Source organism: Engystomops pustulosus, chromosome 5, assembly GCF_040894005.1.
Source record: "Engystomops pustulosus chromosome 5, aEngPut4.maternal, whole genome shotgun sequence".
Taxonomy (NCBI): Eukaryota; Metazoa; Chordata; class Amphibia; order Anura; family Leptodactylidae; genus Engystomops; species Engystomops pustulosus.
The window spans coordinates 60627785-60640905 of record NC_092415.1 but is presented as its reverse complement, the minus strand read 5'-3'; the positions used below and the strand labels follow the sequence as shown (position 1 = coordinate 60640905).

Here is a 13121-nt window from a genome sequence, read left to right as displayed (position 1 = left end):
GCTCAAGTAATGTAGATATACTGGCACATCCATGGAAATAACTGTCATTATACATGTATGATATCCTGGAGGATTGGGTGTTGATGGAAGCAGTGGAGTTATGAAGACCATTAGTAGGGAAGCTGCATCTCTTTTCTATATTATAAAGGGATTTGACTTTGAGAGCACATGGAACATTTAGGGCCAGTGGTGACAGGTTTTTGGCAATATGTGCCTGTAATAAGATCCGCTGCACGACCATATGGTTTCTCGGAGGAGGGAGAAGTATCCAACGGCATAATCACAGCATGGTATACGTCACCATGAAGTCCCTGACTCCCTGCAGATTAAAAAAAAAACCTTTACACGGTTGTCCAGATAAGACTATGTTCACATATAAGTTATAGGCTCTATCAAAAGGTTAATCCAAAACAATGTAGCGCACAGTAAAATGATGAACACCACGATGGAAACCCCACATCAGTAAATACAGGCAAGTGAACAGTAGGAGTATCCAAGGAGTTTCCAAGAGGTTGGCACTACCTCATACTGTAATATATCCAACGGCAAGGACAAGTACAGGTAATACTCACCGCTTAGTCTAGCCACAGTGTACGAAACAGTCCGTCGCTGTTACTGAGTGCCCGGCCTTTTACCTACCCTTCCTATGGCTGCAACTTAAAAGAAGATTCTTTTGGTGAATGCTGCAAATTTTTGTCTTCTTTTTGCTACATTTGGAAACTTCATATGCCCCAATAAAATGAATGGCTCTGTTGAGTTTTTGCAGGATAACTTGACATTTTTATATTGCTATCACTTGCAGGACAGTACGACCTTTTAAATGGCTTTAAAGTAGCCTTTTGGACGTTTTATATCAGTTTGAGGGAAAGGGTGGCCATTTGAGATTTTTTTTTTTTTTTTAAAGTTTACAATTTTTTTTAGACTCTCGAAGGTACTTTAACACTAGACAGCCTGATTGTTCCCATCACACCTCCTACTGTATTGCAGTACATGGCATTTTTATACATGATTTATTACGAATGTAATGAATCTGCAAAGACCATACAGCCTTGGGTCTTACAAAGACCTGAAGCTGTCAGGGCAAATGATTGCTGGACCCGGATGACAACAAGGGGAGTGACAATCTAAACAAAGATGGTGGAGCCCACACACAGCCGTCTTTTAAAGGGAACCTACCACCACGAATCTACCTATAAAGGTAGATCGGGTGGTAGGTGGATGTATGGGACGTGAGGATAGCCCTTTTTAGAGCTAATCCTCACGTCCCCGCTAGCGTAGTATAAACTTTATTGCCCTAATATGTTAATTTAATTAAGCGGCTACCGGGGCGTGGAGTAGCCGGACACGAGGCTACACGGCGCGGCTACTCTCGTTCCCGAGATCGCGCATCTTGACCGGAGTTACTGCGCATGCGCAGAACTCCGGCTTCTCGGACGAGGGCGCGCAGCTGCCAGGAGCTGCGCGCCGAAGATCACAGGGTAGGCGGGGGAAAGCAGCTACTGGGGCGTGGAGTAGCCGCGCCGTGTAGCCTCGTGTCCGGCTACTCCACGCCCCGGTAGCCGCTTAATTAAATTAACATATTAGGGCAATAAAGTTTATACTACGCTAGCGGGGACGTGAGGATTAGCTCTAAAAAGGGCTATCCTCACGTCCCATACATCCACCTACTACCCGATCTACCTTTATAGGTAGATTCGTGGTGGTAGGTGCCCTTTAAATGCTGCTGGTGACAATCACCCGTGATCGGTGTAAGCGATATGCAGCAAACCCGACCATCTGAGCCCTCTTCATATATGTTTAAAGGACATCTACCATTTTTTAATATTCTTCAAAAGGTTATACCGAGAAAATAACTATGAAAATATGTGAATGAGCCCAATGTGCTCCAGCCTACTTCACCAGAGAGCTTTCTTGCTCTGGCAACTCAAATTCTACAATTTTATGACAGGTTCCCTTTAAAGAGAACCTGCCATTGAAATTAGCCCACCCAAAATAAATTCTTTATTAAAAACTATGATTAAAAAGTTTCCTTTCCATGGCTGAATTGTTAAAAAAACAAGTTTGTAAACTCATTTGCAACTCACCTGATGCGAACCCAATGAGGCTCTGTGCATTCGATAGTTACTTGCATTGTCCTGCCTCCTTGTTCCACATTGACAGGTCTTAGTGCTAGGATATTCTGCTGTATGGAACATTTAGGTTGTGCATAATGATGTAATAGAGCGCCAAGTCATGTGACCCAGGTGATGTCATCTAAGGTCCAGTTGCATTTGTAACATGTACCCCATGTATGTATGTATGTATGTATGTATGTATGTATGTATGCATGCATGCATGCATGCATCTGATCACATGAAATCACAGCATGCCTCCTCGAACTTCTACTCCTCCCCATGCCTTCATGAAGGCATGCAGTGTTTTCATTTGTTACAGATGTAAAAGAACCATAGGTCCCATGCATATGTAAAATTGTGTACATAGGAAAACCCCTTTAGTATTTTCATTCAAAGAATGTTCAAGTAACAGAACATGCAAATAAGTAAAATACAAAAAGAAAACATGCAGCGTATAAAGTTAAGCCAAAGAGCTTAAAGAATTGGTGTACAGATTAATCCCTTTAGTGCAAATACATCACAACTAGGAAACACCAATTCCCCAAGTAGAAGACCTAGGCGCCCTGGAATTCCTTGATTTCTGGTGGTTAAAAACAGATCAATAAGACTGGTCACTGCTCAAAGCTGTAAACACATCTAAAAAAAAGTTACAGAAGGGGACATGAGTTGATGAAAGCTTTACCCGCTTCATTTGAGGCAGAAATTGCATTAAAGAACCCCAGAAAGGATAACTTTACAGTCGGGATAGAAATCACTGATCTAAAACAATGGGACACATTTACTAAGAATGTAGGAAACCGCAGTAGAAGTGCTCTGTGCACCAGATTCATTAAGATCGTGCGCAAGAAATCATTAATCTGTCCCTTCCCAGCACTGGCCCAACATAGTTCACCATCTTTGTGGTGCACATTTGACATAGGGCGTGCAACAGACTTGCATGTGAAATTTGGTGCACGGTCTCACTAAGCAACGGAACGCCCCCTAATTAGTGTCACATGGTGCCTAGTGCAGCTGTGACACATTTATGGTGTAGAGACTTCTTAAATACCTGTGCAAGACTTTAATACTAGAAAGAATGTGCAAAGTCTGAGCGAAAACTAGCGCAAAGACCTTCGTAAATGTACCCCAATGTATTCGCCTTTGTTTAGGGGATTGTCTAGAGCAGTGGTGGCGAACCTATGGCACGGGTGCCAGAGGTGGCACCCAGAACCATTTCTCTGGGCACTCAGACCATCGACCCAGGCCAGAGTTCACCAAATAGGACCAAATCTTCCTGCATTCCCAGGCAACTTAAGCCACACTTCATTGGCTGTTTGGAACTGCTGGAAAAGTGAGAAGGTGTTGACAGAACTGCCTTATCTTTGAAGCTCATCCTGCTGGACCCCCCATTCCTTCTCTACAGAGAGACCCTGTAGAAAAGCTACGAGAGACAAAATTTTTCCTCCTTCTTTCAACTGTATTGCTAACCTCAGGTGGCCGATACGAATGAAAGATGTGGAAAAACAGGTAGCTTTAAGTTACTGCTTAAAATGCCACGTTGGCAATCCACGGTAAATAAGTGGATTTTGGTTTTAGTTTGGGCACTCTGTCTCCAAGGTTCGCCATCACTGGTCTAGAGGTTTCAAAACATGGCTTCTTTCTTCCAAAAATAGTGCCTCACCTGACCATGAGTAGTGCTCCATTCCTTTCTATACAGCCGAGCTGCAATGCTGACACAAACTATGGTCAGGAGGGGCGCTGTTTTAGGAGGAAAGCAGCCAAGTTTTTCACCCTTCTGGTAAGGACAAGGATAGGACTTCCTGACTGCTCAGGCTGAGATCTGAAGAGACACATAGCAGCTAATCAGAAGGAGGTGAAGTTCTGGCAGCCTGGAGAAGCCGTGAATCTTCAGAATCTATTGCAGAATATTGATCATTCACAATGATGATAAATTCTGACAGCAGTGACCTCAAATCTTTAGTGCACATTCATGTACATGGCTGTATGTCATCTTTGTTTTGCAGTAGTAATAGGGCATTACTTTACCACCCTATCCAGCGGATTAAGAAATTGTTAACTCTTCCTTTCAAAAGTTAAAACTTTTAAAGGGAAATAAAAAAAACACAATTCTTAATGTCATAAAGAACATACACACACACACACTACATTGAGCTTTGTTATTTTCTATATTACAAAAACATACAAAAAATAATACATGTCAAAGAAACAAACTTTACATAGCAGTTAATATTCCAGATGGGAACAGTATCCAGTTACATGGTATTCTCATTCCATCCCCAGGTAACAAAACACATTTTACATTACCTTTAACAAAATATTTTATTATATACTGAAAAAAAAAATAAAAAAAAAAATAATGGAAAACAAAAATGTGGTAGACAGCATGTGAGCATTTCTGCTGCTCTGGAATGATAAAAGGTCTATCCATTTCATACTAATATATTGCACAGTTTGAAAGGTACCAAAAAAAATTAATAATTAAAAAAAAAAAGTCACAATCTTGGGAAACGTCTCACATTTAAGCAAAATCTACCAAGAAACGTAAAGCATGTTGTTTCTACAGTAGCTCTATCCTTAGAAAGATTGGAATGAAATACAGTATAGTTAGGATGTAGGTGTAATTATATAATATATACAATTACACAAACACTTGATATCTGCTCTCCTTCACCCCTGAGATTTCTTTTAAATTATTGTAAAGTTTGAGAGGAAATTGAAAGGAAAAAAAAAAGAAAACACAACAACAGGACCATGGCGACTTTCTGAATTCAGTATCCATGTATGGCAATGGAGAACCTCACTAAAGTCAAAGGCTGCAGCCAGTTCATATAGGGCCAAGAAAGGAAAAGTAACAAAAAAAGTCATTGAAAGGGGTAAGACCTCTTCGTGTCAAGAAAGCTTCACTTTCATAATCCCGTGTGCAAATAACACAAGAATATAAAACAAACAAAAAAAAAAAAGTATCAATTAATGCAAACTGTCTTTGATATCGACTTGGGCAGTTCGAAGGAAATGTTCAGAACACTTTCTGACAAATGAGAAAGATTTAGGACATGAGTTTTGACTGCAACTCCATCTCTGCTGCTTGTTTGAGAGCAACATCAACCAACAACTGGAAACCACTGAAATCCTGATTGTGATCCGGTGGGGTCGGTGGAGGAGTGTTGAAAAGTCCGCTCTGTGTATTTGTGTTTTGTCCTAATTTTATAGTGTTTTCGTGGCAGACAAGTGAGGTTCCTTTAGATTGCTGCTGTTCTGGGATTTGTCCAGCATTCAAAACATGGGTGAAGTTGAAAGGAGCATCACTTAGTGACGTTACAGTGGTATGACAGATGACTGAGGGGCGAGCCAGGAGAGACTGCGGAGAAGACAGCTGAGAGGCCAGTAACTTCCCTGAGTTCTGGTTAGATCCCATAGAGCTGAAATGAAAGGAGTTCTCGTCTATAGTGGGAATGTAAGGCTTGGCCCCTGTTGGAGAGTCCATCTGCATAACGTCAGTGATTTTGGCTCCTTTCCGGGAAATGGTGAACTGGTTGGGGTCTTTCCCATCTTTTCTCAGCATATCAGGCAGAAGCCTACGCCTTGCATTGATAAACCAGTTACAAACCTGCAGAAAGAAAACACAAGTTAGCACTCTCCTTGCTCATTACAGCACAATAGATGAACTGAAACAACATTTAGTAAGAAGGAAGAGCGGGGATTCTCTGGCATTCAGCTGTTGCTGAACAACTCATGGAAGGCCAAGCATCCAAGGAGATGAAGTTTAGAAACAACTGTAGTGGGAAGGCTGCCCATCCCTGCTGTCATTCTGGGATGGGAAATGCCAGATGAATTCTCATCATCTTAGTAGTTCAATATCTGGATTTCTCAGCACATCCCATACACTTCTCTAAATTGTTACACCCAAGCAAAAATATGCAGTCTGGTCCTAATGGGATACAACAGGAGCCAAAAATGTACACACAAAAATATGAAAAGAGTTGAGAAAAAATAAATTACAAATGCTTACAGCAAACATCAACCTGAAATCAACCTCCAATTCCTGCTGGAGCATGAACTATATACAAACATAACCATCATCTATAATCACACACGGTGTGTAGGTCTATTGTGCCAGGATCTTATCAATTGGCCAACATGGCTACTACCGCTGAAGCAGGTGCCAGCTGTATAATGGGTCCATTACAAGCCTCCAATTGTCGATTGGGGAATGGGAGCACCCGGCACCAGCCAATCGGAAATGTGCTGCTACAAATTGGAGAAAGCAGAATGCAGACAGCGCCATCCATTGTGTAGTGGTCATACAGTCTTCCTGCTAACTTGACTACAGACAACCCTGCTTCCTGGTCCATCCGGTGTGTAGCATTGCCGATCCCTCATACTGCGTTCACATGCGGCGTTCATGTTGCGTTTGAAATACAACACAAGTGCTGCAAGGTAGGGGCTAGCCTGATCACAGGTGAGCTTTTACAGAAACGCTTACAACCGATAACGTGCAAAACATGTGGAGCTCGTTCCTGATCTCAAGTGCTTTAATGGAAAATGCAGCTGCAAGTGGCCCAGCCCCTCCTTCACAGCACTTGTGTTGCATTTCGAAACTCAACAAAAACAATGTGTGTGAATGTGGTCTTAGTGTGCGGGAAGCCACAATCCCACCAATATCACATTATTGACCTAGGCTATGGAGAGTCCTTTAATCATTTGGAGCTGTACCAACATTTGCTTCTGTAGATGTAAGGGCAAGCTAAACGTGTATTTACATGTGCAGTTTTATAGCGGCTTTTATGTACCTGCAGTATTTCTTTGAGACAGCTTTTTGCAAAGCCCAACATTAAAATGCCTCAGAAACAATGTGCAGCGACAGAGAGGTCTGGCAGCACTGTCACCTAACGTAATGGCTCATCTCTGACTAATAACCTTCCACATTTAGGTGAGAGACACAAAGCAACTAAATCAAAAAGTTTCTATTAAAACAAAGGATTAGTTGTACCTTTTGAATAACTCCTGAGGAATGTTACGTCTACGAGACGGCTGAAAGCTTTCATTTTTTTTTTTCCTTTTAATGTTGTTCACATGTTATTTCCCATACCTTAGGCTAATGGTGGGAAGTTTTATTTTGTAACAAGATGCCGTTTGTCTCCAAGCAGAGACTGAGGTGACTCACTAGACTGCTGAGGTGAGTGCTACCAGGCAGAGCTTCAGTCACCTCACGCCAACCTTAACCCTTGAGCAGCAAGCAAAGCTGAAGAGTTTGGGTAACACAAAAGACTAACAAGATTGTACATTGTATGTGTAGGAGGCCATTTGTGTGCATGGTGGTCCTGGTGGGGGATTTCCATTTTCTATACCCAATAAAATTCTAAAAAAAATAAAATATGTCTCTCTCTCAATGTTATACCAGGAGGACAAGCGCACAGTGCCACAGCACGGAATTATACTGCAAGGCTTCCATATTACATAAATAAAGTAGCAGTTTTTCAGAAAATCCAAACTCAGCATTTACATCACCAAACCAAGTATTATCTATAATCAAGATGTATAACATAAGTGGTAAAGTAGGCCAAGAGTGACACACTAAATCCCTACCCCCAACATTTAATGAGGACAACCCCTTTCTCACAACTTCATGTTTACTGCTCAGATTCCTTTTACAGGACGTAAAAAAAAAAAAAAAAAAAAAAAAAAAGAGGATGTGATGTTTCCTGGGTAAACTACAGGAAAAGAGTTTAATGATGCCGGAGGACATCATTATGGCAGTTCTGCACCAACTTTCATCAAAGATATTTCCAACCACGCCAAGATCCGTCAAACCAAACAAAGAAAGAAAAAAAAAAAAAAAACACAAAAGATATACTTTTTACATAGCAAGTACATAAACTTAAAAGTGGGATGATGGAAGCAAAATTAAAAAATAAAATAAAATAAAAAAAATGTCCAAAATAGTTTTAATATAAACTATACAATGCAGAATCAATAATCCAGCTCGGCCTGAAACATACCTGTAGTGTGGAGAGATGCGTCTGCCGAGACAGGAGGGCTTTCTCTTGTTCTGAGGGGTATGCATTATAGCGATGCTCATATAACCAGTCTCTCAGAATTTGCACCGACTCTTTAGGTAGGTTTCCACGCCTCCTTCTCTTCCCTGAGCCAGCAGTGGAGGAGAGATCTAGTGGAATATCCATACCATCATCGTCCTCAGTTTCACTGCTCGATATTGGAACTAAACCTAGAGAAAAAAAACAAACAAACAAAAAGAAGGTTCAAATCAGCTTTCTGGTCTTTATTGCGAGCCGGACAGCTGGGATTTTTAAATTAAAATTAGAAAGGAGAAAAAAAAAAAAAAAGTTAAAAAGGCAACATTTGTATTCAAAATCCTTTAAATCATGTGGCCCATGTGTATATTGTATTTATAGCCTAGAATTCACGCCATGTAGGCTCGCCACAGACCAGATTTCATACTGAACTCTTAATATAGTCGTTACAGCTCTTTCACATACATAGATAAAGCGCTATGACACCGCTTTGTTTACCTCATCTATCCAATGTGGGACGAGCAGTGTGGGGCACCAACATTAATCAATCACTGGGGATTGTTAGAAATGTATTGTGTAGCAGAATGAATGTGACAGACACTGTCTTCTTCACTGATCTGAACACAATGTGGGAATCTGAATGAGCTGGGACACCAGATTACAATATTACCATATCACTGCGGCAAGGATCACAAGCCAGCTGTATAAATCTTGGAATTTGAAGGTTTCCAAATAGAGAATGACACTGAAGTGATACATGCCACAGTCCAGTCTGTTCTAGACATAAAATAGATGCTACAGTGTCTTTAGTGAATCACTGCACTACGTTAGCACAGAATTTTCCCTTTCTGAGCAACGTTTATGTCACCAAACACAGACCTGACAGATGACTCAAGTATGTTGCAAAACAGAAACCCGAGGGCTGCTTACTTCACTCCATAATCCGAGGGCAGCAACAAGAGTTTAGTCATTTTCAATGAGCACAATGAGTCAGGCTGAGGCATTTACATAAAGAGGGCTGGTTATACCTATACAGCGAAAACAAGAATAAAATCCCCGTAGATGGAAGTGTGCTACACAGAATGTAATGATTAATTGTTGGATAAAAAAAACATTATAGTGGACTTCAGGAAGCCTGCCAAACCTTAAAAACAGTGCCTAGATATGTAAACAGATATAAAACCAACAAGTGCTTGAAAGCCGTCTATCCCAACAGGAAACTGCTCAGACTGAAAACACAAGAGCTCACAGCTCTTATCAGTTGCGTAAGTAAGTAGTGTAGTTAAAACCTGTCATTTCTTATTGTTTCTAGTTTTGGTTAAAAACAACCATAAATGTTATAGGATGATAGCTGGAGGAGCTGAACCAGACAAAGGCTTCAGATTGGGCTTCACCTATGGAGGGGGGGGGGGGGGGGGGGGATGGGGCAATTTTCTTGCTTTGTTCTGCAATGTGAACAGACAACGTTCTAAAAAGTAGACACATGAGGAGCCACAGGTTTAGTTCAGAAGATGCTGCAGGCTTGGACCCATTTGGGATTCTCACTATGGGCAAGAGTTATTGCTCTTAGCTCAAGTCTTATTTTATAGATCTGTTACATCTTGAATCCATTTTTTTTTTATCTCCATGGAATTCCCTGTGTGAACCCATTCTAAGGTTCCCTGGAAATAAAAGTTTTTGCTTTGTTGAATTCAAATTGATTTTTATGTGCTCATACACACTAGTGGTTTTCCTGCTCTGTGTGTAAGCCATCTGCAAAACTTAGGGTAGGACATTTGTGCCCTTGTTCATGGATCCAATATTTTCAGTCCATGTACAAGTAGGGCAACAAAGACTGATGTAGTTAAGAGCACATCAGTTGTGAGCCTTTATATGGCTCATCACCAACTTTAGCCTCTTAGCTAAATGAAGGCAGCATGTATAGTTCTGCACATCAGCCAAGTATCTAGGACTATATGATATGAGCTTCCATAGCAGAATGTAGACTGTGGCAGTGCTGGCATCCAAAGTTGGCTGCTGGCTTTGCGCATAGAAAGGAATAAGGTCATTAGGCTGTTATATTAGTTGGCTCTGCATACACAGGAGCAATAATCAGGATGTAATCTCGCCAAACAACTTCAAAGGATTTTATTCAGGCCAGAAACGGGTTTTATCAAGCACAATCATAGCAATATAGAAGATATATCACCCCCCCCCCCTCTTTTTAAGCTATGAATTATGTTGAAAAAGTTGACACACCAGTGACACTGACAGATGTCAGCACAAAACTGTTCTGAGGGTGGAAGTGGTTAGAAGACAAAGCACGTGGCGATTGTGGGAAGCATACACAATATATAGGCTTGTTTATAAGGCAAGCAAATAACAAAACTTCAGACATTCAATAAACAACATAAAATAAAACAATTACAAGTAAATGATAATCAACACATCCAGCTCCTTACACTACTATACTTGGCCACCCTTAAGCTTTCACAAACAGGAATCAAAAGGGACTTCCCAAAAATTAATTTGTCAAGTTCCCCTTCAGGAATCTTTAACTGAGATAAAAGTAGATAAAAGTAAAGTTCACCTAAGATTCACCACCAGTCATAAATCCTCACTGCTTGAAAGAGTCACTGATCTTGTAAGAGAAATCTTCAGAGGGGGGCAGCCCTACTATCCTCTGAACAAAAGCTCCAAACATGTCCAAATAGCAGGGGGATGGGGAGCAAGTCTTTTGTTTCAACTGCTTGAAAAAGTTTCAAGCATCTGCAAGCACTTTCTCACATCCTGATCTGTCAGCAGCACTGCCCCCTCCCTGTCACCCTGTTCCTCTCCTTCCAGCGTGCCCTGCTGTCTCCTATGTGCACAATGCTGAGCACACACTATCCCCCTCACATGGCTCATACAGTCAGCTCTCTTCATGGAAGACTCATTCTTTACATTTCCTTAACAGTGCATTTCCTATAGGCGAATAACATTCAACTGTAGTAAAGGGGGAAAAGTGTGTAACGACCCCACCAAGTTCTGGGGACCTTTAAATGAAATAAATTATCAGTAGGTCATGACATTTGGGGTGGCACTAAGGTCTCCCGCAGCTCCTGAGCCCCAGCAGGGGGGTGTCCCATCCATACAATGTCAGTGGTGACTGGAGCACATGGTGCTCAGAGGAACAAAGGAATTCAAACTTGTGAGGCTGGGAGGGATGAGTGAGTCGTACACAGCCCCGCTCCATCTGCCTCCCAAACTCTCTCCAAACTTCTCCTAAAGTGCCCGACAAAACTGAAAAAAGCCCAGAATCAGCAAAATGGTTGTCCTAAAAAGTTATGAAGCCCTTCCCTCAGGAATGCACGTCTACTCTCCAAACAAAGACTTTCCCAGGAAGCTCAGATGTGGAGGAAGGGGGGCAATAAACTTCTATGACGGGGTAAAACTTGGGGTAAAGTGAAGGAGAAGCCCTGTAGAGGGGCACAGGGGTGAGCTGAGGGGCTGCGGAGGACATGTGCTTGGAGTGACCTCCCTCGTGTAGAAAGTTTCTTTGTTCCACAAGTGAGGCTGAGCCATGCTCTACTTTTCCTTTGTGTGTGGCTCTGACCCGACTCCTCAGCTAAAAACTTTTCCACAAATCACAACAACAACACGAGACACACAATAACACGAGGACAGCCAGTCACACAGCACACCACACACTGCACAGTGCCCCAACATCATGCCCGCAGACAAAGGGCACAGGACCCCAGCTCACCCTGGACGGAGAGCCAGGCTGACAGCAGGGAAACGCGTGCAGCCAGCGAGTGTGTGTGCACAGGCGCCTACATGCCGCAGCACCCACCTTTCTTCGCCTTCATGGTGTCCTCGGGTGGTGATGACAATGCCGTGTCCCGGGATGTCGGGAGCTAGATGTAGTGTCCCGCTGCTCCACTAGTAATGAGCTCTCTCCTGTGCACTCCCTCCCAGTGACTGACTGTCAGACACAAGGGGAGGAGACGGCCGCTCAGGCTTCCCCCCTTTTCTCCAGCAGCAGCAGACACGGCGGGCGGGCGCTCAGGCTGCGCCAGGGGGAGCTGCTGCTGCTGCAACTCATTCAGCCGCTTCCTGTTATGTTCCCAGACAGACGTTTGATCATTAAACTGCAGAGGCGGCTCCTGCTCATTCCTCTCCGCTCTGACAGCTGCCGCTCTCTGTGTCTGCTGGTGCTACGGGGCGATCCGGCCTCTGCCCTCCCGGCACGGGGGAAGGAACTTGTGCCCCAACTTTAGGCGGACCCCGGGCTGCACCCCATACAAGCTGCGGGGTGCGGGACAAAGCGCCGCAGTGACAGACAGCGCACTGACAGAGGGATTGTTTACTACGTGCAGCTGTTTCCTGACACTAGCACAGCCGCATACACAGCTCTCCGCGTATATACTTATATACATGACAACTCTCCCCGTATACACGTATATACATGACAACTCTCCCCGTATACACGTATATACATGACAACTCTCCCCGTATACACGTATATACATGACAACTCTCCCCGTATACACGTATATACATGACAACTCTCCGCGTATACACGTATATACATAACAACTCTCCCCGTATATACATATATGTGGAGTTTTTTCCTTTGTGTTATTTGGAACTCGAGGCTAAAACTAGTTGTGTCCCCACAGTGAGGTCACCCGCCATCAGTGCGCCCGCCCGGGCTTTATTACATTGCAGAGATTTCACTTTTCATTCCTGTCAGAGAGACTGTCACTATGTGGATGACGTCACCGAGGCAAATAACCGCCGCTACAATGTGACACGGTGCCTGGTGACGTCACACAACACAAGCCGCTGCTGTCAGGCGTCTTCCCGCGCAATTTTCCGTTGCATGGAGCATTGTGTGTGTATCGCCTGTCAGCGCTGTCCTGAGGGACTGTGCGCGGCAACAATGAGCCGGCATCTGTGGAGATGCCCATATGTCAGCTGTACAGTCACTGGTCCTCCTCTATATGGGCTTCTT

General features: G+C 43.0%; 1 protein-coding gene across 4 annotated transcripts; it reads right to left on the bottom strand.

Moving 5' to 3' along the window:
* Nucleotides 1-4256: 4256 nt before the first annotated feature.
* Nucleotides 4257-12850, bottom strand: TGIF1 (TGFB induced factor homeobox 1). 4 transcript variants are annotated; one of them, XM_072152142.1, is made up of 3 exons: nt 12829-12850; nt 8114-8340; nt 4257-5721 (listed from the first exon to the last, which is right to left on the bottom strand). In XM_072152142.1, the coding sequence occupies exons 2-3, from the start codon at nt 8294-8296 to the stop codon at nt 5161-5163; spliced, it is 744 nt and encodes a 247-aa protein (XP_072008243.1). In that variant the 5' UTR covers nt 8297-8340; nt 12829-12850; the 3' UTR covers nt 4257-5160. The 4 variants fall into 4 exon arrangements, with proteins under 4 accessions (XP_072008243.1, XP_072008241.1, XP_072008240.1 ...); XM_072152140.1 differs by lacking the exon at nt 12829-12850 and adding an exon at nt 11871-12820; XM_072152139.1 differs by lacking the exon at nt 12829-12850 and adding an exon at nt 11958-12818.
* Between the last annotated feature and the right edge of the window lie 271 nt (nt 12851-13121).

Bases quoted from the DNA above. Each gene is read 5' to 3' on its own strand.
- TGIF1 (XM_072152139.1), bottom strand. The intron at 5,722-8,113 runs GTATGTTTCAGG...TTCTTTCTGCAG, and splicing joins CGCATCTCTCCACACTACAG to GTTTGTAACTGGTTTATCAA.